This window comes from Nelumbo nucifera, chromosome 3, assembly GCF_055504915.1.
Source record: "Nelumbo nucifera cultivar China Antique chromosome 3, China Antique-T2T, whole genome shotgun sequence".
Taxonomy (NCBI): domain Eukaryota; kingdom Viridiplantae; phylum Streptophyta; class Magnoliopsida; order Proteales; family Nelumbonaceae; genus Nelumbo; species Nelumbo nucifera.
This window is the reverse complement of record NC_142651.1, coordinates 17437403-17464154: the sequence shown is the minus strand read 5'-3', so window position 1 is coordinate 17464154 and position 26752 is coordinate 17437403. Positions and strand designations below refer to the sequence as shown.

The following is a 26752-nucleotide window of genomic DNA, read 5'->3' as shown; positions in this document are numbered from 1 at the left end:
AAAGTATAAGGATATAGCTACCACACCTGAGACGGTATAGGGGCTAACTTGCTACGTGTACCACATGAGCACTATTGAGTAGGTCTCAATCCCATCTGACATTCCCAATTTCGGTCAAGATGATGTGCAGGCAGGACCTTTGGCTTTGACTGGTTATTCAGATCCTCTCCCAATTTTCATGGAAGCATGGAACCACCGGCAACTTTAGGCTTTAGCCTTTACTCATTAGAGATTTGATGATCATGTCGCTTTCAGAAACTCAACATCTGCGCATCTGGTGTAGTGGTATCATAGTACCCTCCCACGGTACTGACCAGGGTTCGATTCCCTGGATGCGCATCCTCTACCGTTTTACAAATTTCCTTGCTAGTTACTACCAGACCATCAAATGAACCATGGATGAAACAAGAAAATCATGGAAAACTTTCCCCCCTTTTTTAACTTTCTTTTCAATATTCCTGTGCATGTACAAAAGTATAACCGCAAAATAAACATACAGTGATACAGAGAGCTAAATGAAATGCCCTGGCATATGCCATCCATGAGGACAGAAATAAAAAGCAACATGGAATAACACAGATTTCTCAACTGTACAGATTTCTAAAATGAGACTGAGAATTGCTTTCTGGGTCCTGGGAAATGGGAATCATGATCTCTTTTGCTCTTTCCAGTGCTTTGAGTCTTTCTCATCAACAGGAGGCCTTAGCAAAGACCCCGCCTGGGCTGTCTTTCTTATAACACGCCTGGGAAATCCAGGAGGAGCATCAAGGTTATGGTCCCACTCTCTTTTCACCTTGGATAAAAGATGTGGAGTTTTGCTGTGCAAATTGTCCTGAACAGCTGGCACTTGCATGAATGGTTTTTGCAGGGGACCTTCAGAAGCATCCACACCTGTAACCGTTGACTCTTTCTCATCAGTAGGCCTTTGAAAAGACCCTGTCTGGGCAATCTGGCTTATAACATGCCTGGGAAATCCAGGGGGAGCATCAAGATTATTGAGCCATTCTCTTTTGACCTTGGATAAAGGATGTGGAGCTTTACTGTGCAAATTCTCCCGAACAACTGGCACCTTCATGAGTGGTTTTTGCAAGGGACCTTCAGAAGCATCCACACCTGTAACTGTTAATTCTTTATCATCAACGGGCCTTTGCAAAGGCCCTGTTTGGGCAGTCTTGCTTATAACATGCCTGGGAAATCCAGGGGGAGCATCAAGGTTATTGTACCATTCTCTTTTGACCTTCAAGAGTGGTTTTAGAAATGGATCTTCAGAAGCATCCACCCCTGAAACTGTTCCAACTAGCCCAAGAACACCGATGCCACTACACTTTTCTATTTTAATTTTTGGTGAACTCCCCAGAGTTATAGTTCCTCCAGTAATAAAACGCTTCACAGGTATATCCACTCTCCCAACATCCTTCCCACCTACCATGTCAACTTCCATGTCAATGACCTCCGGGTTATCATTGTCTTCATGATTGCCCTGTAGCCTCTCCAAAGGAGGTACAGATGAAGAGCATAATTCTTGTACATGATTAATTTTTTCTTTTATATGTTGGACGCGGAAAATTCCCCAAAGAAAGAACGGCATATTTATCCCTGTTGCAAACATCAAAGCCATACTTTTCATGAGAACTCCTAGATAAGTTACTTCTAGAGAGAATTAAAAGAAACAGGCAAATATTGCCATTTCGACATGCATATGCCCTGCCAATGGCCATTCAAAAACAATTTTAATGAAGCATATACTAAAGGACAATTTATGCTATAAACATTGGCTGGAATTTCAGTTCTTCCTGTCAATGACAAGATATGTTATCAAATAATAGAAACTCAGTTAAAGCTAATGAAGATTCTAAATATGTCAACATAAATTGACCAGAGCTTCATGCTCATGGTAAAAGCTTATTAAGCCAGCCATTCCAGACCTTCAGATTTTATGCAACCTCATTGGTACAAAGTGATTAATATCAAACTTCAGGAGTAAATATTTCAAATTTGTTTTGTTCTTTTGTGTAGAATTATATAATCTACTTTGAATGCATATAAATTTTTTTTTGATAAATATTGAATGCATATAAATTCATGATGCATCTTTAGATTTATATAACTAGTTGCAACTAGAGTACCCTTTCTAGTTCAAACAAAATTAAGCAAAAAGGAAGAAAATAAGGTAGAAGAGAAACAAAAAAGGACGTAAGTATGATTGTAGTTTTCTTGGATCATTGCATTTGGTTTCTTAAGGTATCCAAGATCTCTGGTTTGAGCACCCACTAATGCTCCAGTTACAACAAGTCTTGTAGAGGTGATATTTTGAACATTGTTTAGAGCTACGGTTAAGTGTGATTCCGTTTTTTGTTATATGATCATCAAAGCTTGATATGAATTCTTCTAGAGTGATCACAAGAACAGTATTGTTTTTGTGCTACTACGAGGACCTCAAATGTCCAGTTGAAAGTTGAAGTGAAACCAAATCTGACAATTATAAGAAAGCAGGGGGAATGACTCTTCGATAAGGAGCTTATTTGTTTTGGTTGAAGATCCATGTTGATGCATGTTGCTGACTTGTTCAGGTATTTCCAACACCAGAATTTCTTGTGCCTCACACATGCTCAATGAAATTCTTGAAAAGCTTTAGTTTTTTATTAAGAGATCTTTTGTTAATGTTTACGGGCCATTTGTTTTTTGTTTTGTTATCAGATTATTAGATTATTTCTTTCAGGCAATCTAGTTGTTGCTAGCTTTAGGGAGAATGTTGATAGTAATATTCATCTTTTGGTTTTTATTTTCTGTTTTATCCATTGGTTATGTTGAAGCTTGAAAGGGTTATTTCTGTCATTTTCAGTCTCGAGTGTTTATGAGTTATGTGATAGGAATAAATGAATGGGCAAACATCCTGATGAGTTATTTATCAAAAAAAACATCCAGATGAGTTCAGTTTTTCTCTTCTAAGTTCTTCTCTTCCCTACTCTCTCATTCTTGATTAAATTGTTACAGCTTTATTCTATTTGTAATTTTTGGAGATTCCTGAAGGTATTTTAAAGAAGATTAGATTGTTCTTGAACTAAAAATACAAGAAAAAAAAACATGGAACTTACTCTGCAAATCCACAGGCAGCTCTCTAGATGTAAATATCAGTAATTCAAGACCATTGAAGGAACTTAGCATCATTAAATCATCCCTCTCAATGAGATCATACAGGGAATTGTACATCTCCTTGGACCTACAATGAGATGAAGCATTCAGAAACAACAATAGCATCTGATCAAAAAAAAAAACAATAGCGTCTCCTCTATAAATAATTTCAAATTAGATTTCCAAAATAAGTGTCGCAACAAAACCTATAAAAGTCCCCAGGAAAGAAATACAAAGCAACATCATTTCCAGCAGGAGGACACTTGTGGAAGATCTCTGACCAAACATTCTGCCGGGGTTGCAGCTTAAACTGCAGTATTCCAGGCATTTTTTTGGAAGCTTCATATGCCTTCCGAGAAACTTTTTCTGGAGGATGAGCCTGAAATCCATCGTAGAATTCCCCAGGGAGACTTCTATCACATATCTCAAAGCTTCCCCTATACAAAGCAGAAAGTTGCAATTACTGAGTCTTCAAATCAGGAACGTTTACAATGACAGCACCTTCATCACAGCATACAAATCGACGGATATACTCCAACTTTCACAAGTAGTTACATGCCCAAAACAGAGTTAATTTAGTGCTGGGATGGGTCCTCAGGTCAAGTTGATGCATCACACAGTTCCCATATCCTGTCACTTTTTCATTTTTGGGTCGGCTTTAAATTTTATATTTTATTTCCAACATCAATAAAAACAACTATTATTTATCACGCTTTATTTTTATTTGGTATAATTAATACAAAATATTTTTTTGATGTAGGTGCACATGGCAGGCCCCGGATTGCACCACATGGCATCGATCGGATGGAATCCTGGCCGTCCATCTCTAACTGCCTCCAACCACTCCATGGCAAGGTCAGCTATAAAAGGGGGTGCTCGGCTCAAGGTAAATCCATCTTGTTCACTTGCATTCAGTATCTTGAGAGACCTCTTTTGAGCTCTTAAGGACTAAGCTCGGGGCCCTCGTCTCAAACCTAGTCTGACCCCTCTTCAGCACCTGACTAACTTGACCGTTAGAGTCTCTGCACCAAGGATAACACCCAGGGCCTCTGACGTGTTCCCTTCTCCTGCTCACAGGTTGGATCCATCGGCCTCGGACGTCAGCAAAGTTACCTTATTGCCCTCGGTCAGCCTGTCCAGCAGGGTGTCCCAAACCCCTTGGATGGAAACTTGTGTCCAGGACTGTCGGTCCCCTATCAGGAGCATCCCCATCACCAAAGCTCAGCCGATGCCGGGGTTGCTGAGGGAGTTGCCCTCCTTGACACTCCACTTGGGGTAGAAAACTCAACGAGCCGGGAGCAGCGTGTCTTTGTGGGGGTCAAATGAATGAGGCCCCGACTACCGAGAGACTCCGGCAACACCCTCGGTTGGGCAGTCCCTCACCACTAGTCTCTTCGCCCTCTGAGCTTGAGGGGCTTCAATTGGTCGCTTGGGCGTGGCCACCCTCCTCTCGGCCTCGGTTGGCACCTTTGCCCGAGGCGGTTCCTTCGTAGCAGGCCTCTTTGAAGGCCCCTCGGTCAGCCCCTTCTTGGCGTTAGCCCTAGCTAGCTGCATCAGTCTATCTTTCATGCCCTAGTCCATTTTTGCAACATACAAGGAAAGCATTAGAAGAAAGACAAAGTAAACAAAGAAGATGACGTAAATAGCCGACAGCAGGAGTGCCCATACTGAGGGGGGCAGGGCTAAGACCAGCCCATACCAAGGCTTCCTCCGCTATAAAGGGCTCGGCGTGAATCGTCCTCCTCAACCATATCCGAGTCATAACGGTCAACTCCTCATTATTGTATGGCCTAATCCTCTCAACCAACGTATCCGGCTTCCCCCAGTCATACCTGAAGGACCACCCCTCCAAACAAGAGACGAAGAAGTACTTCTTCTTCTAGTTGTGGACGGACAATGGGTTGTCCACTACCCTACCACGTCAGCCCTAGAAGTACCACAAGTCTTCCCTAGCGGGATGCTTCCTCAAGGCAAATAGACCTCGAAAGATGTTCAAGGTCACAGACACACCTCGGAGGCGAGCCATCACCAGCACAACAACTATGATCCTAACCGCGTTCGGAGCTAGTTGACTGAGGGAGATGTTATACTAATTGAGGATTTCTAGGATGAGAGGAGGTAAAGGGAATCAGAGGTCGAAGTGTGATAAAACAACTATTATTTATCACACTTTATTTTTATTTGATATGATTAATATAAAATATTTTTTTGATGTAGGTGCACATGGCAGGCCCCGGATTGCGCCATGTGGCATCGGCAGGATGGAATCCTAACCATCCGTCTCTAGCTGCCTCCAACCACTACATGGCAAGGTCATCTATAAAAGGGGATGCCCAGCTCAAGGTAAATCCATCTTGCTCACTCTTTCTCTCTTGCATTCAGTATCTCGAGAAACCTCTTTTGAGCTCTCAAGGAATAAGCTCTGAGCCCTCATCTCAAGCCTGGTTTGACCCCTCTTCAGCACCTGACTAACTTGATCATCAGAGTCTCCGCCCCTGGGATAACACCCAGGGCCTCTAACGTGTTCCCTTCTCCTGCTCACAAGTTGGATCCATCGACCTCGGACGTCAACGAAGTTACCTTGTTGCCCCCAGCCCCATCGTTGGCAGCAATATTTTTGATAATTTATGATTAATATAAAATATTAGACAAGTGCCTAAATGTTTTTTACAAATTTCAATATTATTGCATAATGTTTTTGTGTTTTTATCTTTTTTTAATTTTTACTTAATTGTCATATCAAGGGTCGACACATTTGACTCAAAAGGTTGAACTGTTAACCTACCACCACAGATTGGTCTTAAATTTATATTTCATTCCAGCATCAATAAGAATTATCATTATTTATCATACTTGTTTTCTTTAATATGATCAATATAAAACATTAGATATGTGCCCAATTTTTCTATATTTTTTATTTTTTGTATTTGTTTATATTTTTAAAATTTTTATTCCATTATGACACCATGGATCGAGTGATTGACCCATTTGACCTAGATGGTTGAATTGCTTACTTGCCACAAAGATGGAACAAAAGTTCCATTTTTAGGTCAATTTTAAAAAGCATGTATTTTATGTTGTTAAAAGTATTGGATATAGATTTAATTAATAAAATTTATTGGTGAAAAAAATAACTTAAAACATAGGATTCAATGAGTGAATGGGAGTTAATACCCTAAATATAAGATTTGATGAGAGGGAATTTAATGAGGAGAAATGTAGTGGTTCAAATTACATTTGGTGCTCTCACAATTAGAGAATGACCAAATTCAAAAATAGGGGTATTCTAGTCAAGAGTATGATTCGATGAATGATAATATAAGATTTAATGAGAGGGATTTGAGTGAGGAGAAAGCGATTGTTCAAAAAAAATCGTCACTTTTTTATTGATTCTTAGGTGATAAAATGAGAATAAGTAGAGTGAGGTGGTTTAATCACATGCACAGAAGACCAGCTACAGCTAGGGGTGCTCACGGTTCGGTTAACCGAACCATGGGGTGATTTTTTGTACCGAACCGATTTATTCAATTTTTACATTTAACCGAACCAAAACCAAATCGATGCAACCGGTTAACCACGGTTCAGTTTTTCATTTTTTTATGCCCTCAATTAAAAAAAAAGGGGGAATTGCGAGTCCTGAATGACGTGCGTCTGAGATGCCGGAGCTCTACAAGCGTCTCGCGCAACTCGTCCATCGAGTCCGACAGCTGCTCCACACAATCATGCAGTGCGCCTTGCTGCCTCTTGCTCCCACCGTGGAGCTTGGCGAGGCAGGCGATGCAGCCAAAGATGGCCCGAGCGCGGGAGAGACTAACGGTTATGGTCGCTTGTGCAAGGTCGTTGGCAGTCCTGGTGGAGCCGGTGTAGGAGGAGAGCGTGTGGAGACAAATGTTTGGATAGCTGGCATGGATGCATGATGAATGAACTAGATCCCCCGATGTGCCGGATCTTGATGCAGCGGTAGTGCATCGTGTTGAGTGGGAAAGAAAAAGGAAGAGAATGAAAAAGGCGAAGAGGGACGGAGGGAGTGCCATTCCTAGCTGAAGCCTGAGGATTGATTGGCTGAATGCCCGAAAGAGCAAGAAGAGAAGAGGACCAGACTAAGTACAATGAGAGAGACGGAGAGTGAGAGTCTGAGAGAGAAAGGAAAAAGCCAAAAAAAAAAGTTTAGTTGTTCGGCTTCTAGCCTGGCTGCCAATCTACCACTGCCAGACTGAATTCGACAGCTTGAACACTCTCAAACTGCCAAACTGAAAAGTCTTATTCGTTGTTAGCGGCATTTATTAGATTTTTAAAAACAAAATAAAATATAATATATAATATATGTAATACTATATAAATATTATATATATATATATATATATATATATATCGGTTGGTTCGGTTAACCGTCGGTTTTTTTAAATGGTTAATCGACGGTTAACCGAAACCGAACCAACCGATTCGGTTAACCAATTTTTTGATTCGGTTTCAGTTGGTTTTTTCGGTCAGTTCGGTTTTTCGGTTTTTTTTTTCTCACCCCTAGCTACAGCACCCATTAGACGAATTGATTTGTTACTTGAGAAAGTGGGTCATGTGTTCTCAACCACACCATAGGTGTGGTGTGGTTGAAAATACACCATGCTACAACAGAATAGGCATTTTGTACTGTGGTAAAAAATGGGTAGCCTAAACCACACTATACTACATAGGCGTTCTACATGGTGTGGTGTGGTGTGGTTTAGGTCACACCCTGTGTTTTGATTCCATGTATCTCAAATACACAATATGAGATAATCTACATTGCTGATCAAGAATTTTTTTTTTTTGCTTTTTTAAGCAAAATACAAATTAATAATAAGAATTAATTTAAGATGTGGTCAATTTTTAACCATGACTACGAATTAATAAAATATTACCAGCTGAATTGAAAATAATAATAATAATAATAATTAAAAAATTGAAAGGAATATAAAAATATAAAATAAGAGAACTAATATTAATTATAAATAATTATTAAAAAATTAACTTAGAAATATTAAAATTAGTAAAAACATAAAAAGTAAAATCTCTACTTTTAATATCCAATATAATAATAATCATAATGGTAAGATAAATATTATTAATTATTATATATAGGACAAATAATTAAAAAAATATTATGTTAAATAATAATAAAATTTTTTTTTTGCAAACTCCCAAATGCAAAGCATTATATCTCCTAAGGGGATTATAGTCCCCTGTGGCATGGTTACAACCACAATAAATAACTATGGTCGATATTTAGGGTGTGGGTAGACCACACCATGATATATTGGGTTTTGGGCCACACCACACAGCCCACACCATAACCGAACATTTGAATGAGGTGTGGATGACACTAAACAGAACAGAATGGCGAAAAGGGATTCATGTAGCCAACCCTATATAATTGGGACAAGGCTTAGATGATGAAGAATTATAGGGTCATATAGCCAACCCCATATAGTTGGGACAAGGTGTAGATAAGGAATTGTAGGGCAGCGGCCTAACAGACAAAAGTTACAACTCCATCCTCTATAAGGTATTAGGAAAAATAATACTCTATATATTGACTCTGATGCAACAGCATGTGCTTGGTTAAAGACCTAATAGACACTTGGATGGGGAAGCTTAGGATCCCCATTAAAAATTTTCATATTTGAGTCGGATACCATCAAATTCTTTTAACTTAGAGACCTAATAGACACCTTGATAGCTATTGGCCTAATGACCAAACAAAATGACCACGTTGATCATGGAATATCTAGAAATTAGTTTCTTCCAAAAATGCTCTACATAATTGCATCTCCAAATAATCTTCCCATTCTTGCTATTAAGGGTAGGATGAATGCCAGGAGATGTTGATCATGTCATCAAAGAAGGGCCATTGCATTTTAAAACAACCCAAGAAGTTTTCCTATAACATTAACAAAGAAGAGCCATTGCATTTTTATCAGTAAGCCAGGGTATAACCAGTGCCAGTCTATCAAAGTAGGAAGGTCGAGCATATGGTGAAATAAGTAAACTATACATGAAAGCGAAAATGTATTGTGTCATCAATACAACAATATCCTATAGTTTTTTATGATAGCCTGTTGAGACCTAAACACCCCCTCCAGAACCCACTAGGGGAGTGGAGCAGGCCGCCACCTATCAGCCATTCACAAGAAGACAGAGGAGCCAGGCGGCAGAGCCCCAGAATTAGTTACACTCAGAGTTGGTTACTCTGCCACCTGAAGATTTTCCACCCATGTTATCTGTCAGAGTTAGTTATTCAGAAATCAGAGGATATTCCCTATGATATTACACCTGTAGGCCAGCTATATAAGGCCATCATCACATAATGAAAGCAATGAATGATTCTCCCTTAGTTTTCCTCTCCCTAATTCCAGTTTCTTCCTTCCCTCCCTTCTCTCTTTTCTCTCCATTTTCTGTTTCAGGAGGTCAAGCCTCCCTCAAAGAGGTTTTCGAGGTGAGCGGAAACTCACCAAGTTGGTATCAGAGCAAGGTTGCAGACCAGCTATGCCGCAGACAAGATCCTCTACCATGGAAGATAGAATCGACCAACTTGAGATTGGGTTCCATCAGGTACTGAACGAACTCAGGGATCTCAAGGTGGTCATCTCTAACCTCGCCTCCCAACAACAATCCGGCGAGACCAGTCATCCAACAGGGGCCGATGCCTCTGTTTCAGGTAGCCAGGGAACTGGGGGTTACCCCGCCGAAAAGGTTACTAAAATCAATTTTCCCAACTATTCCGATGGAGATCCCATTCCTTGGATTTTCAAAGCAGAGAGATTCTTCGAGTATCATGAAATCCCTGCACACCAGCGCGTCGCCATCGCTTCCATTCACCTAGAAGGCGATGCTATTCTCTGGCTTCAATGGTATCGACAAACCCATCCTCAGGTAACTTGGGCGGAGTTCACAGAAGCCCTGTGCATCCGTTTTGGGCCGACAGCATTCGTGGATTACGACGAACTCCTCACTCGACTAAAACAGACCGAGACAGTAGCAGACTACCAGTTCGAGTTCGAAAGAATGGCGACCAGGGTACATGGATGGCCGGAGAAGGCTTTGGTAGGGTGTTTCGTGGGAGGCCTCAGAGAAGACATCCGCCTGGAAGTGAGAGCTCTTCGACCAACGACAATCATGGCGGCAGTGGGTATGGCTCGCCTGCAAGAAGAGAAGATGGATAGCATGCGCAGAACCAGCAAGCCTTCCTACCCGAATGTGAGGGCTCCTCAGCGGACCGAACAGCAACCCATGAAACAAATTGGGGATTCTCAGAAGCCCAATCTGTCCAGGCCCACTGTACCCTTCAAGCGCCTCTCATGGGCTGAGATGCAGGCCCGACACGAGAAGGGCCTCTACTACAATTGTGATGACAAGTTTGGACCAGGCCATAAGTGCCGGGTCCAGCGAGTGTTTCTCCTTCAGACAGAGGAAGAACGGAAGAAAACATAGAAGACTGTGAACTGATCTCAGTTGAACCAGAACCGAGGGGAGCCGAGATCTCCTTACACGCCCTCATGGGCCTCAACCCTCTTCAATCCATGCGAGTAGAAGGAAGGTTGGTGGGCCGATCTGTGATGATCTTGATTCACAGTGGCTCAACCCTGAATTTCATCACTTATCGATTAGCAAGGCAACTAGGTATGTCTATACAACCCACTCCACTCTTTTCAATCTATGTGGCTAATGGAAGTCAGTTGACATGTGATGGTGTGTGCAAGAAGGAAAGGATCCTTATACAAGGCCACTATTTCGTGGTGGATCTCCACCCATTGGATTTCTCAGGGGCTGATATTATTCTGGGAATTCATTGGTTACGTGGCCTAGGGCCGGCACTGTGTGATTGGGCCAAAATGACAATGGACTTTTATCAAGATGGTCAAACTTGCCATCTCCAAGGGGTGCGACTTCCGAGTCCCCAAGGTGATACTGTAACTTCCATATTACGGGCCTCCAAGGATACTGTACGGCCCTTGTTTATGCACTTAGGCATGCAGTCCACAGTTCCAACTTTAAACAATCAAGGCTGTGACCAGCCCACGGAAGCCCAACACGAGGCACTACGATCGATACTCGATCAGTTTGTTGATGTGTTCAAGGAACCAAGCCAATTACCTCCACCCCAGGCCCATGACCATCAGATACCCCTCTTACCAAATTCTAAACCGGCCAATGTGAGGCCATATAGATACCCCTATTTCCAGAAGCTAGAAATTGAGAAGGCGGTAAGAGAGCTAATGAACAAAGGGCATATACAAACCAGCACCAGCCCATTTTCATCCCCTGTACTCCTAGTAAAAAAGAAGGATGGTAGTTGGCGGTTTTGTGTAGATTATCGGGCCCTGAATCAGATTACAGTGAAGGACAAGTTCCCGATACCCCTCACTGATGAACTGCTGGATGAGTTAGGAGAAGCACAGGTGTTCTCCAAACTGGATCTGCGATCCGGGTACCATCAGATCCGGGTTCGCCAGGCCGACATCCACAAGACCGCTTTCCGAACCCATGATGGCCATTATGAGTTCCTGGTTATGCCGTTTGGGCTCACCAACGCCCCCTCCACCTTCCAGGCCCTTATGAATGACATTTTCAGGCCTTTTCTTAAGGCAATTTGTTTTAGTATTCTTCGATGACATTCTGGTTTACAGCAGGGACTGGGGCACCCATATGGAACATCTGAGACTTACCCTCACCACTCTAAAGGAACATCAATTACATGCCAAAATGACCAAGTGCTCTTTTGGACAAAAACAGATACAATACTTAGGCCATGTGGTTGCAGCAGGGCGGATCATGGCAGACCCAGAAAAGATAGAGGCCATCCAAAAATGGCCCAAGCCCACTACTGTTAAGGCTCTCAGGGATTTCCTTGGGCTTACAGGGTATTATAGGCGTTTCATTAAGGGGTATGGGCTCATGACCGCCCCTCTAACGCGCCTGTTGAAGAAGGATTCTTTCAGATGGGCTGATGAAGCCCAACGGGCCTTTGAAGACTTGAAGACAGCAGTTTCGAGCCCTCCAGTCCTTACTCTTCCAGATTTCACTCAGCCCTTTGAGATTGAGTGTGATGCCTCAGGTGCAGGGGTGGGGGCCGTCCTGATGTAGAAGGGACAGCCCATTGCTTACTTCAGCAAGGCCTTATCAGCCGCCCATCAGAACCAGTCCACTTATGTCAAGGAGATGATGGCAGTGGTAATGGCAGTCCATAAATGGCGTACCTATCTATTGGGGCGCCAATTTATCATAAGGTCAAACCAACGAAGTCTGAAATATATAGCAGAACAAAGAGTGCACACTCCAGAGCAGCAAAAGTGGCTTAGTAAACTGATGGGCTTCGACTACCAAATAGAGTATAAACCTGGGCCTGCTAACAGGGTAGATGATGCCTTATCACGGGTAGAAGAGCTGGCCCAACTAACCTACTCTCAGCCCAATTTTCCCTTGTTTGAAACCATAAGGCAAGAAGCAAGGACTGATCCGCAGCTGCAGGACATTAGGGAAAAATTAAGGCAGAACCCTTCCCAGGTTGCAGGGTACCAAATTGTGGGACCAGACCTCTTCTTCAAGGGACGGTTCGTGATTGCTCCAAATTCCAGCCACAAAACTGAACTATTGAAGTTGTTTCATGATTCCTCCTTGGGAGGACATTCAGGAGTGCTAAGGACTCTAAAGAGGCTCAGCAGCCACTACCATTGGGTAGGTATGCACAAGGATGTGTTACACTATGTATCTGAATGCCAGACCTGTCAACGGCAGAAATACTCCTCACAGTCTCCCGCGGGCCTCCTACAGCCCCTCAAGATTCCAGAGCAAGTATGGGAAGACCTCTCCATGGACTTCATCACCGGACTTCCCCGTTCTTTAGGGAAGGAAGTTATCATGGTAATAGTTGACCGTCTCACCAAGTATAGCCATTTCTCTGCCCTGTCTCACCCTTACACCGCAGCAACGGTGGCTGACATCTTCATACGGGACGTCGCCAAATTGCATGGGACACCAAGATCCATTGTGTCGGACCGTGACCCTGCCTTCCTGAGTTCATTCTGGAAGGAATACTTCCGATTGCAAGGAACCCAACTACACCCGTCCACAAGTTACCACCCCCAGATGGATGGACAAACTGAAGTTCTTAATTGGTGCTTAGAAGCCTACCTAAGGTGCTTCATAGGGGAGAAGCCCAAACAGTGGGCTCACTGGCTTCCATGGGCAGAATACTGGTACAACACAACTTATCAGTCAACAGCAGGAATGACACCCTTCAAGGCTCTATATGGTAGAGAACCTCCTCCCATATTACCTTATGAATTTGGGTCGACTAAGATGGTAGAAGTAGAGACTCGCCTACTGGCTAGAGATGAGATCCTTAGACTGCTCAAGGCCAACTTGACTAAAGCCCAGCAAAAGATGAAGGCCTACTATGACTCTCACCACCGCCCACTAGAGTTTCAGGTAGGTGATTTTGTCTACCTTAAGCTCCAACCTTACCGCCAGGTCTCAATGATGAGACGGGCTTGACACAAGCTAGCTCCCATATATTATGGGCCCTATAAGGTGCTGGAGAGAGTGGGCCTTGTTGCTTTCAGATTGGACCTCCCTGCTACCTCGAAGCTACACCCGATGTTTCACATTTCACTTCTCAGGAAAGCTGTGGGGAATCATACCCCTATCTCACCGAACTTACCCCAATTTACAGATGAAGGGGGCATTTACACGGAGCCTGTCAAGATTGTGGATTTCCGATGGGTTCGGCGAGGAGGGCAAGTGGTGCCAGAAGCCAAGGTTGAATGGGCCGGTCTGCCTCCAGAAGAGGCCACATGGGAACCTTATCTAAGGCTGAATGAGAGGTTTCCCAACCTAGACCTTGAGGGCAAGGTCAGTGCTAAGGGGGGAGGAACTGTTGAGACCCAAACACCCCGTCCAGAACCCACTAGGGGAGTGGAGCAGGCCGCCACCTATCAGCCATTCACAAGAAGACAGAGGAGCCAGGCGGCAGAGCCCCATAATTAGTTACACTCGGAGTTGGTTACTCTGCCACCTGAAGATTTTCCACCCATGTTATCTGCCAGAGTTAGTTATTCAGAAATCAGAGGATATTCCCTATGATATTACACCTGTAGGCCAGCTATATAAGGCCATCATCACATAAAGAAAGCAATGAATGATTCTCCCTTAGTTTTCCTCTCCCTAATTCCAGTTTCTTCCTTCCCTCCCTTCTCTCTTTTCTCTCCATTTTCTGTTTCAGGAGGTCAAGCCTCCCTCGAAGAGGTTTCCGAGGTGAGCGGAAACTCACCATAGCCCAAAAACACCATCAGCAGTTCTTCATGATACCTTCCATAACATTAACAAACAAGCAACAACAACAACAACAATAATAATTAGAGATGCAATTTGGGGTACCCCATTTGAAGAATTTACACAGCATGGGCCAGGCCCCTTGGAATTTTAACAAATGCTCAGCCCAAGCTCGCCCAAGTTGCACATCTAAAAGTAATAGCATAAAAATACCCTTCATAGAAATCACTGCAATTGCTCTCCCTTTTCTCACTTCCTTTGATTTTTCCAATGTGTGAATTTTTTCTATTAGTTACTCCTTGAAATTTTATCAAATAGACAATCATTGCATCACAAGATACTGTGAAAGGATAAAGCACTCACTTCCAAGTAGAATATAAAGCAGGATTATTTTGACAATCAGTATTGAGTTTTGGTAAAATCACCAGTTGCTTCTTTTCTTCAGCACCAGGGTTCTTTGGTCCAGCATCTGTATGGAAAACACCACCTACTAAAAACACTTCTTTGACATTTAATATTACTAAGATCAAAAGAAAATATTACCAAGGCCAAATGTAGCTTCTCTTAGTCATTCAAAAGTTTCATTAATGTATGATCATGGATGAAGAAAAACAAGGACCCATAGCAAAAAATAAATTTTATAGTTCAATGCCCTCTATACCTAACATTTAACCATTAAGAGCTAGAAGCAATTCCATCAATAGCTACCAATGGACTTGGAAAGGCACATCAAAGGTATTTCCAAAAAAAACACACACTCTAATTACATAGTGCAACACGTGTTCATTATTCAAGGCATGATACTACTTAAAAACCACTATAATATCATTTTTAATACCCTATAATAAAATTTCTAGATTATAACAAAGCAACAAAAAAATCACAGAAATCAGAAGCAATGAAACATGTTAATGCCAATTAAATATCATCTCTCCTACCTGCATCAGTCATCTTGACCTTTTTGCTTGGAATGCATCCCTTGGCATCAGATTCCAGAGAGACCATGTAAGGGTTCAATCGACAAGTCTCACAAAACCACATAACTGGAAGAGCTCTCAAGTTGTTTCGCATACAATAGCTGGAAATGAAAAGAAAAAATGAAAACATGAAAGAAAAGGCAGTAGTGAAATGTATAGTTAACAGGAAGACTTGTCTCAGAAACATCAATACAAGCGGTGTATGCAGATTGCAGACATGGGAAACAACCATAGGTTGGGTCCACCAAAAAACAAAGTAAATGGATGACCCCAATCCCTAGCAAATCAATTTACCTACTCATTTCGATTTTTGTTTTGTTTGACTGCAAGAGAATGTGATAAAGATGTCTATGAAAATCTCATAGCATGCATAGCTCAATTTTAACTTAGCATGTGATATTGAGCTAAGAGGCTATTATTTGTGGTCTCTTGGTAACATTTCAGGGCAACAAACATGAGAAAGTGGATTTGAGTCTGAGAGAAGTCACATTGTGCTAAAAAAATGCCAAAGGTAAGATCCTAAGATCCAGTCCTGACCTCCCAAGACCCCAGATGGCTAGGACCAACTTTTGATAATCACCTTTTTATGTCATATAGAGCTCATAGCTCAAACATTCCACAAGTTACAAACCCTTTGAGGCTTTAAGTGCATGGTTAAAGATGATGGTAAAAGGAAAAGCACTCCCATTTTGTGCTCATAACATAGCACACACCACATAGATGATACGTTACTGAAGAAATTAAGAAATAACAAACTGAAAATGTACAACTGGTAGAAAAGAGTACAGTGAGTTCACCCATACATATGCTCATGAGCAACATTACACTTGGTACAAGTGGCAAGAGACTCGATGTAGCCAATACTTCCACATATATCACATGGTTTATCCTGCACAATAAAGATCTAATATAAGAAATTCTATATCTATTATCTTTTCAGAGAAATAATGAGTGTTGATTAATTGAAGTAGAAAAGAAATTGTTTTTGTATTACAATCTGTTGAGTTTGTTTTTGTATTATTTATGTTGGGCCGATTTATGTTTAGTTTGTTTTCTTTTAAATTAAGAAGTTGTTGGGCCTTGGGCCCATTAGTCTTTTATTTTTAAAAGAATTGTAAGTACTTAGTTGAGTTGCCGCCCTACTAGGGGCATCTTTGTAATATCCCATATTTAAGTTAATTATAAATAGAATGAGGGGCGGGCGGCTAGGATTATGCATCACTATCCTAGTCGACCTTCTTCTCCTTTTCTTCCCTTCCTCTGTCTATTGCTGAAACCCCCAACTTTCTCTTCTTCCTTTCACAAGAAGCTTGGCCGAAATCAGCACATAAGGCTTTCTACTTGATATCAGAGCAGGTTGAAGGTTCTTGAAGAGATTCACTCCTGCAGCCCTAGATCGGTCGACTGCATGGAGATTTAAGAGGCTGATCGAAGCTCTCAGGTAAACCCAGTTTTTGGATTTTCTTGATGGATCTGTATGCCCTATAGCTGGTCTAGGGTTTCTCATTAGAATCAGGAAAAACTAGAGAAAGGGGAAGAGTCCTAATTTTGTTGGACTCTTCAATTTTGACCTAGGTAGTGGCGCCCTAATTTTTTAGGGTTCCTCTGGGTTTTTTGTAAGGGGCGATTCAAGTTTCATGTGGTTTGGAGGCTTCTAGAGAGGGCGGTTGCTTTTTCTCTCTCTTCTCCCATCCCACCGAAAAGGAATCTTTCGTGGGAAGAAAGTCCAGGACACCAAAGGATTGTCGTTGGTTCCAGAAGGTATTTTGTTTGTTCTTGTTGCATTTTTTGGTTGTTTTCTGTACCTCTTTTGAGACACATGGAGGGACACAGAGTTGAATATAAGCCCGGGAATGAAATGGAACCAGTGGGAGGAGGTGTTAGAGACCCCTTCGAAGCCGGGACCATTACTACAGTTAGGTTGGATGGTACAAACTACTTGGAATGGTCCCAATCTGCAAAGATAGTCATTGGGGCTCGTGGAAAATTGGGGTATATTACTGGTGAAGAGGCGAAACCCGAAACTGGCAACTCCCGGTGGGTGCAGGAAAATTATATGGTAATGACATGGTTGTGTAATTCTATGTTGCCACATATAAGTAAAAATTTTTTTTGGGCAAACACTGCTAAGGAGATATGGGATGGGGTTGCAGAAACCTATTCACAAAGGGAGAATGTTGCTAGGGCTTATCAACTGAGAAATCAAATTATTGCCACAAGGCAGGGAGATAGATCTGTTGCAACCTATTTTTCAGTCCTTAAGACCCTGTGGCAGGAGATCGACCATCTAGAGACCTTTGCTTGGGAAACCACCAAGGATGCAGCTACCTATCAAAGACATTTAGAGAAGTATAGGGTGTTCGAATTCCTTGCTGGCCTTAACCCTGAGTATGACATTGCACGACAACATCTTCTTTCTAGGGACAGTGTCACTCTCTCCCAAGCATATGCCTTTGTGTTAGGAGAGGAGTGCAGGAGGGATGTAATGATGAAAAATCTCAGTTCTGATCAGTCTGCTATGGTAAGTGCTGTGAAATCTAAACAGAATGGTAATGAAAACAAAAAGGAAGACAAAAGGGACTTGGTCTGTGACTACTGTAAAAAGCCTAAGCATACAAGAGACACTTGTTGGAAGCTTCACCCACATCTTGTACCGACCATATTGAAGAATAAGAAAGGAAATGCGCACATGGCAGTTACTGGTGATACTCCGCTCCGCCCCCCTACTACAGCTGCTTTGGAGTCCGTTGCAGCTGCTGTAGTAAGGGCCGAGCTTGAGAGGTTTGGGTTACTTCTGAATCAGAGGGATACAACTAGTTCCAGTTCAGCCGTAAGCGGACAACAAGGTACAAGTAGCACAGGCGGAGCTCACTCTACCTTCTTTGCCCACACAGGTAGTTCACATGTCACTACAAACTATGTTTCTGCTTCAGGTAAGGAGAGATCTCCTTGAATTATAGACTCTGAAGCCTCAGAGCATATGACCCATTGCTCCACTATTTTCTCCTCTTATCAGCTCTGTTCTAGCATAGATAGGGTCTCCAGAATTGATGGATCCCATGTTCCTATTGCTGGGAAGGGATCTGTCAAGATTAATGATTCTATTTGCTTACCCTCTGTCCTCCATGTTCCTAGATTGAGCACTAATTTGTTATCTGTTAGTAGTTTGACTAAGAATCTGAACTGCTCAGTGATTTTTTCTCCTGAACGCTGTATTTTGCAGGATCTGGATTCAAAGAGGACAATTGGGAGTGGTCGTGAAGTGAATGGAATCTACCTCCTGGATGTTCTCCCTCTTCACCAAAGCCATCATGTTTGCAGAGATAGTGAGTTAAAATCTGTGGGTCAAATTAGCTTTGGCACAACCGTTTGGGTCATTTATCCTTTTCTTCTTTGAGTTGTTTGTTTCCAAAACTGTTTGAGTCTGTCAAGTTTGAAGTGTGAGAGTTGTGAACTTGGAAAGCATTGTAGACACTCTTTTAAACCTAGTAATAAAAGATGTTCTTCTCCCTTTGATGTTATTCATTCGGATGTGTGGGGCCCTTATCATGTTCCCTCTATGGGCGACTATCGCTATTTTCTCCTGTTTGTTGATGATTTCTCTCGATATTCCTGGATTTACCTGATGAAATCACGCGAAGAAGTACCATCCTTAGTGAGGCAATTCCACCAGATGGTACTAACACAGTTTGGGACAAGAATAAAGATGTTCAGATCTGACAATGCCAAGGAATATTTTGAGAGACATCTTGCCTCATATCTGTTAGAGTATGGTGTTGTCCATCAGAACAGTTGCTCCTATAGTCCACAGCAGAATGGTGTTGCAGAGAGGAAGAACAGACACATCGTCGAGACGACAAGAAGCATGATGATCACAGCCATAGTTCCGGTTCGTTTTTGGGGTGATGTAGTTCTCACGGCAGTATATCTGATTAACAGAGTGCCCTCTCGTGTACTCGGATTTAGGACCCCATTCAGCCTTCTTTTTCCTCAGGGGGAGATGTTTCATATTCCTCTAAGGGTGTTTGGATGTGTCTGCTTTGCACATATTCTTGGCCCTTACCGTTCGAAGCTTGATCCCAAGGCAAAGAAAAGTGTTTTCCTTGGATATGCAGAGAATCAGAAAAGGTACTGCTACTATGATCCAGTCTCTGGGAACCAGTATGTTACTATGGATGTTACCTTTTTTGAACCTACGTACTTCTTCTCAAAGGATCCTTCTCAGGGGAGTGTTTTGTGGAAGTAAGTCAACAGTCTATCCCTCTCCCAGTTCCAGTTCCAGTTCCTGTGTCAGTAAAGTATAAGGCAGATAGAAGTATAGAGAGGTACAAGGCAAGACTTGTTGCAAAAGGGTACACACAGACTTATGGCATTGATTATCTAGAGACATTTGCGCCAGTTGCAAAGATGACCTCTGTTCGGATACTCCTTTCTCTTGCTGCCTCATACTCTTAGCCCTTGTTTCAACTGGATGTAAAGAATGCTTTCCTAAATGGGGATCTACAAGAAGAGGTGTATATGGATCTTCCAGCTGGTTTTATGATAATGCTGAAAAGGGAAAGGTGTGCAAGCTGAAGAAGTCACTATATGGCTTGAAACAATCTCCTAGAGCATGGTTTGACAGATTCAGAAAGGCCCTGATTGTTTTTTGCTACACTCAAACTCAATCTGATCACACCTTGTTTGTGAAGCGCAGGGGATCTTTGGTGTCAATCCTAATTGTTTATGTGGATGACATTGTTGTCACTGGGAATGATCTGAGTAAGATTGATAGTCTGAAGAGAGACCTGCATAAGGAATTTGAGATTAAGGATCTTGGAAAACTAAGATACTTCTTGGGCAATGAAGTTGCAAGATCGAAACATGGAATTTTTTATCTCTCAAAGGAAGTATGTCTTGGACCTTCTCCAAGAGACAGGGAAGCTTGGAACAAAGGCAGCTAGCACCCCCATTGATCACAACCAGAGAATCAGTGCATCAGAAGGTGAACCAGTGAAGGACCTTGGGAGATACCAAAGACTTGTGGGTCGGCTACTATACTTGTGTATGACAAGACCGGACATCTCCTATGCAGTAAGTGTAGTGAGTCAATACATGCATGCTCCACGAGATCAGCACTAGAAGGCAGTTGACAGGATCCTTGCATATTTGAAGGGACATCCAGGCAGAGGCATATTGTTTATTGATCATGGACAACTGAAGCTAGAGACCTATACAGATGCGGATTGGGCAGGATGCCTTGATGACAGAAGATCAACTTTAGGAGTGTGCACCCTAGTTGGGGGTAACCTAGTCTCATGGAAGAGTAAAAAACAAACGTGGCAAGATCAAGTGTAGAAGCGGAATATAGGGCCATGGCACATGGAGTTTCAGAACTTCTCTAGATCCGTTCTCTGTTAGATGGCAAGTCTGACCATCCTGATATAAGTCCATTGTCATTTTGGCCCAATCACAAAGTGCAAGCCCTAGACCACGTAACCAATGAATTCCCAGAATAATATCAGCCCCTGAGAAATCCAATGGGTGGAGATCTACCACGAAATAGTGGCCTTGTATAAGGATCTTTTCCTTCTTGCACACACCATCACATAACATCTGACTTCCATTAGCCACATAGATTGAAAAGAGTGGAGTGGGTTGTATAGTCATACCTAGTTGCCTTGCTAATCGGCAAGTGATGAAATTCAGGGTAGAGCTACTATCAATCAAGATCATCACAGATCGGCCCACCAACCTTCCTTCTATTCGCATGGACTAAAGAGGGTTGAGGCCCATGAGGGCGTGTAAGGAGATCTCGGCTCCAACCTTCTATCCTACCCGAATGTGAGGGTTTCCCAGCGGGCCGAACAGTAACCCATGAAACAAGTTGGGGATTCTCAGAAGCCCATTGTGCCCAGGCCCACTGTGCCCTTCAAACACCTCTCGTGGACTGAGATGCAGGCCCGATGCGAGAAGGGCCTCTGTTACAATTGTGATGACAAGTTTGGACCGAGCCATAAGTGTAGAGTCCAGCGAGTGTTTCTCCTTCAGATAGAGGAAGAACTGGAAGGGACCGTCAGTGTACAAGCAGAAGAACCTATGATGCTATACTGCGATAACCAGGCAGCAATCAATATTGCCCATAATCCAGTCCAACATGACCGAACTACGCACATTGAAGTGGATAGACATTTTATCAGAGAAAGGGTAACTTCTGGAGAAGTTTGTCTTCCATACATTTCTTCTGATCTGCAGCTTTGTTGATGTTCTCACAAAAGGTGTTCCGAAGACTAAGCTGGAACATGATCTACGCAAGTTGGGAATGTGTGACATCTATTCCCAACTTGAGGGGGAGTGTTGAGTGGGCTGATTTATGTTGGGCCGATTTATGTTTAGTTTGTTTTCTTTTAAATTAAGAAGTTGTTGGGCCTTAGGCCCATTAGTCTTTTATTTTTAAAGAATTGTAAGTACTTAGTTGAGTTGCCGCCCTACTAGGGGCATCTTTGTAATATCCCATATTTAAGTTAATTATAAATAGAATGAGGGGCTAGCGGCTAGGGTTATGCATCACTATCCTAGTCGACCTTCTCCTTTTCTTCCCTTCCTCTGTCTATTGCTGAAACCCCCAACTTTCTCCTCTTCCTTTCACAAGAAGCTTGGCCGAAATCAGCACATAAGGCTTTCTACTCATTCTATAACCAATAGGTAACTTTTTAGTCATCATTAAATTTGTTTATGTAGCTAAATCTTTCATGGAAGCGCATGGCATTGAGGACCAGTCACATTGTGGTGTAACTAAGCGTATACAAGTAATTTCTCAAAGCATTTTTCACTCACTACTTGACTTTGTACAGAATAAATCACAAAAGAAAGCAGAAGGGAAGTTCTTCTGATCTTCACTCCAAATTAACATAGCAAGCCACTATATGATTAACAAGATTTTAAGACAGAATAACTGCATAAATGAGTAAGACTTAGTTTTTGAAGGTGTCTGAAAAAGGAAAGGAAAGGAAAAGAAAGGGAAGGGAAAGAAAAAGAAAGAAAGAAAGAGAAGAAATAAAAAAAGAGGAAAGGAGTGGGAAGGGAAGAAAAATATAAGGGGAAAGAAAGTGGTCTGCCCTCGGCCCCTTCGACTGGGGGGCTTCACCCCCAAGACCCCCCCCCTTTCAACTAGTACTATGCATCTTTATTCTTCTTAATATAAAAGATTTTTATTAAAAATAAAGAAAAAATGAGATCCCCCCTTCCTCTTCTTCCTCCTGACCCCCCCTCCTCTTAAGGAGGCTTACGCCCCTTACGTTCTGTCATGCCTCCACGTTTTAAAACATTGATCTGATTCATCACCTATTTGAAAATAAAAGATGTTAGGACATAATCACCCTCAGTCTATTGTAATCTAAATTGCAGTCTTGTCAAGTATAACTTTGTACAAGAACAAGGATTCTTCTTTAGAGACAAAGGTTGCTTAAGGGGGAATAAGGTCAGCCAAAGACATTTTGTTTTACCCAAAAAAGTTGATACTTCAGCTTCAAATGGCACTTGTGTGTGTTGGGTATATGCATTTTTTCATCCAATTGATCTGAGGAATATAGTCCTCCCAGTTGAATTGCAAGGCCAGCAATAGAATATAGTCCTCCCGTTGGTCTGTATCTTATGAATCTATACTCAAACAATAATGAGAGAAATATTATAGTCATTATATCTAATCTACATAAAATGATTATAAGAAGTCAATACCACTTTCTAGAAAATTTTCACTATTTTGGTTGTGAAGTTTTTTTTTATAAATGAGAATTTTTATTAGAAAGTGGAGAAAAACAGATGCAAGTATCCATGGAGAGGCACGAGCTGCGACCTCTCCAAGCAATCAAAACCAAAAACAGATTACAATTGTTCCCTGTTTGCCCTTTGCTTGGCTAAATTATCAGCCATAGCATTAGCTTATCTCCCCACCCATTGTATTCTGACACACATATTTCTTGTCAACCACTTGAATTTTTTAAGTTCATTCTTAAAGCACCAAACCATAGTCTCTAGGTTCTGTAACCACCCCACAATTACCTTGGAGTCACCCTCTATTAGTAGTTGTTACACTCCTAGCTGTACTGCAAACTGTACTGCTTGAAGAGCAGCTAGTAATTCAGCCCTAGTGGAGTCCCCCACACCTAAAGGGCCTGAGTATAAGAGAGCCACATTACCACTTTCATTCCTTATAACTCCACCAATCCTGGAGGGACCTGGGTTACCTTGACCACTGCCATCAAAATTTGGTTTTATAAAGCCTTCAGGAGGGGGTGCCCAACTCATATACACCTTACTCTTCCGAAAGGAGGTGCTTGCTATTGCTGTCCAATGCCTCCATAGATCATTAAAAGAAAACTGGTGAAATAAGTCCGAAGATTTCAGCCACAAGATAGTCTTATACAAGATACACTCCTTTGGTTGTGAAGTTTCCAAATAATTTGTCTTTTAACAACCACAAATGACAAAAGTATCATTAAAACCCTTTAACATCTCCCATTTTATGATGGATAACAAATGATTTCAGCTGCTAAACACATGGAAAGAAGGCTGGTATACAAAAATGCTCTCCTTCAGTAAAATGCATCATTTATTGCACTGCACTAAGCTACAATATTTTGTTCATAGGAGACATGCAATTGCCTTTATCTTTTTCTATTTTTTTTGTCAAAGCAAATCAGAGATTAGCTATTTACGTAATCAAATCTTTTAAGTAACCCATGCTTGATTGATACATAGTACACCCACAAAATCCAATGAAATTGGAGCATTTCAGGTTAAGATGCTATTGACATCTTTGTGATTTTCTATATGAGATCTTGTATCTATTCTCTCCACTCAAGGCTTGGCTAGATGAAACCCTATAACCTACTGTCAAAGTTTCCTTTGAAATAGAAATGAAGAAAACATAAGAGGATGCTGATCCATCCTCCCCAAATAATATGAATAATCCCAAAATGTATAGAACATGAAGTCTAATATACTTAAATAACAACTCCCAATAACAATATAAATGAAGCAAATGTGAAGTATAAAAGAATGTTTACTGAAATCAAAGTAGAAAGCATAATTGTCAAGGCAACGCTTTCTTGCCTCACTTACTTGCCTACCTATTTTCTACATGCCCCTATGAAACACTTATATATTCTTTGTTTTTTTATATTATAATAATTAAATAGATATTATTAACCTACCTAAAATATTTATTTTTGGGGGTTCATATACTAGTTTATTTTTATTATTTTCTTATTTATTAGTGTTCAATCAACACACATGATGGTATCTTGAACCCTCAAAGGCTTCAAAATCTGAATGAATAAGCAAGTAAGAACTTAAAATTCTGTCCACTACCCCCCCCCCCTTTTCCTTTTCCTAGACCAAAATAGGAGCTCAACCCCAATATTTCCTGAACTTTCTTTTCCTTCTTTTTTTTTTTCTTCTCATAAATAAGTTGATTGTCTCTGTTTTTTTTTTAACATGTAGCTTACATTTTTCTATTAATTTTGTAGATAATTATCAATGAAAAATGGTTACTGGTTGACATGGAACCTAAGGAATTACCCAAGCATTCATGGTTTCCATGTAAAAAACTCCACCGCCCAGAAATAAGGTCCCCCCCAATCACCAAGTTTCTCTTTGGCGCCTTCAAAACTATGGTAGTAATGCCCATATTCTGGCGTGATAATCATGGATTTCACTTTCGCATCTAGAGTTTCTACTCCATCATCATTTCATGTTTTGTGACTCCATATTTGTTCCAAATTTCCAACTCCCTAGATTTCGACTATTCATCCTTCTAAAGTTGAAGGAGAAGGAAAAGATAGTAAGCTAGCATGTTATTAATGATGTAATTAGTAAGCAAAGATTCACCAAATCTAAGAGAAACTGAGAAAGGTGGATCATATTTGAGATTCAGATTTACTGTTCATGTACCCCAAGCCTTAATCAGACAAGTACCTTATTAAACAAAATAAATTATAACTAATCATATGGAAATGCATATCCAAATCAATGAGAAACTGGATTACTTATAAGTAAAGAAGCAAAAATCTAATTGTGTCTCGAAAATTCTGAACATGGAAGAGACAGGTGGCTGACACTCATTAAAAATAAACTTTAATTCCGCCAAATATAAAACGGATAGTTCCAGCAAATATAAAAGGCAGAAACATAAAAATTTTATTTATAACAGTGTATTGTATATGGCATAAATAATGCTAAAGAAACCAAGCAATAAAAAACGAGTTGTATATACCTAAGCCAAAAAAATAAATTAAAAAAAAAAAAAAAAACAACAACAACAACAAGTTCATCTAAAGAAAACTAGCCCAGTGCACGAGGCTCCCACCAATGCTGGGTCTGAGGAGGGGCAAATGTACATAGCCTTACCCCTGCACATACAGAGAGGCCGTTTCCAAATCTAAAGAAAACTAACAGGGAAAAAATAATAGATAAGAGAGCCTAAACTACCTGGCCTCCCAGGTAGAATCTAAAGTTCACCGCTAGAAAACTTAATAACCTAAAAGAAATAAAAGGGAATAAAAATTGTTGCTAGTTCATTTTAGTTGTAGACTTGTAGTTCTATTTCTTAACACAAAAGCTTTATAGATCGAAAAAAAAAATTTAATGCAGTATCTGAAACAGTAAAAAACAAAAAGGAAAATAAACTAATAAACGGAGAAAAACTTAAAAAGAAAGGACCCACATGCAGACGAAAATAAATAAACCCATTAATGTTTCAACTTGGGAACAAACAAATAAAGAAGGGACCACTGTGAAAACTGAAAGGCAATGACAATCTCTGTAAACTCTTCCAGTCCAACATGCAAATAAATAAATAAGACCTGAACCACAGCATGGTACGTCAAACAGCAAAACAATCCACAGAGAACTACTACTAATGAGGGAGCAAAACAAAAAAGATCCATTTCAACAAAATAAAATTAAATTAAAAAATAAAAACCAAACTACAGTAGAACATGGATATGAGTGCATGCAATTTACTAGTAGCGAAAGATCAATTATCTAAAGCATATGGATCTAATCAAATAAATAAAAAGAAGAATCCAGTAGAGACTAAGCAGTAAAATGAAAATGGTGTTTGCATATAAAATGAAAGAAAGTAGGGTTTAAAAAAAAATTACCCGCAGAAGATGGTGGTTCTCTCCTGGTCTCCGCGTTGTTGTCTTTTTATCTATCCTATTTAATATACCATCTTCTCTTTTATCTATTTTGGAAGCTGGGAACAGCAAATTTTCGGGAGGAGCAGCCATGAACAGAAATCAGTAATGAATTATTGTTCGTTCCCACGGGAATTTTTATTGGCTTTCTTTTTG

The 26752-nt window shown here is 41.1% G+C and overlaps 1 protein-coding gene and 1 non-coding gene across 6 annotated transcripts; one reads left to right on the top strand and one right to left on the bottom strand.

The window, feature by feature from the left end:
- Positions 1-19: 19 nt before the first annotated feature.
- Positions 20-26752, bottom strand: LOC104599106 (uncharacterized). 5 transcript variants are annotated; one of them, XM_010261497.2, is made up of 8 exons: positions 26561-26693; positions 22901-23054; positions 16214-16305; positions 15378-15517; positions 14803-14908; positions 3339-3569; positions 3096-3220; positions 20-1596 (listed from the first exon to the last, which is right to left on the bottom strand). In XM_010261497.2, exons 2-8 carry the CDS (start codon positions 22955-22957, stop codon positions 647-649), a joined length of 1701 nt encoding a protein of 566 aa, XP_010259799.1. In that variant the 5' UTR covers positions 22958-23054; positions 26561-26693; the 3' UTR covers positions 20-646. The 5 variants fall into 5 exon arrangements, with proteins under 5 accessions (XP_010259799.1, XP_088757262.1, XP_010259783.1 ...); XM_088901136.1 differs by having other exon boundaries at positions 16220-16305; XM_010261481.3 differs by lacking the exon at positions 22901-23054 and having other exon boundaries at positions 26561-26752.
- On the top strand, positions 269-339 carry TRNAG-CCC (transfer RNA glycine (anticodon CCC)). Its single transcript has one exon. It is a non-coding gene; the product is annotated as a tRNA-Gly (tRNA).

Coding starts and splice junctions, on each gene's coding strand:
- LOC104599106 (XM_010261481.3), bottom strand. CDS start 26,689: ATGGCTGCTCCTCCCGAAAATTTGCTGTTCCCAGCTTCCAAAATAGAT. Junction 16,306..26,560: donor AGAACCACCATCTTCTGCGG/GTAATTTTTTTT, acceptor TTTATTGTGCAG/GATAAACCATGTGATATATG. Junction 15,518..16,213: donor GCTCATGAGCATATGTATGG/GTGAACTCACTG, acceptor TTTCATTTCCAG/CTATTGTATGCGAAACAACT.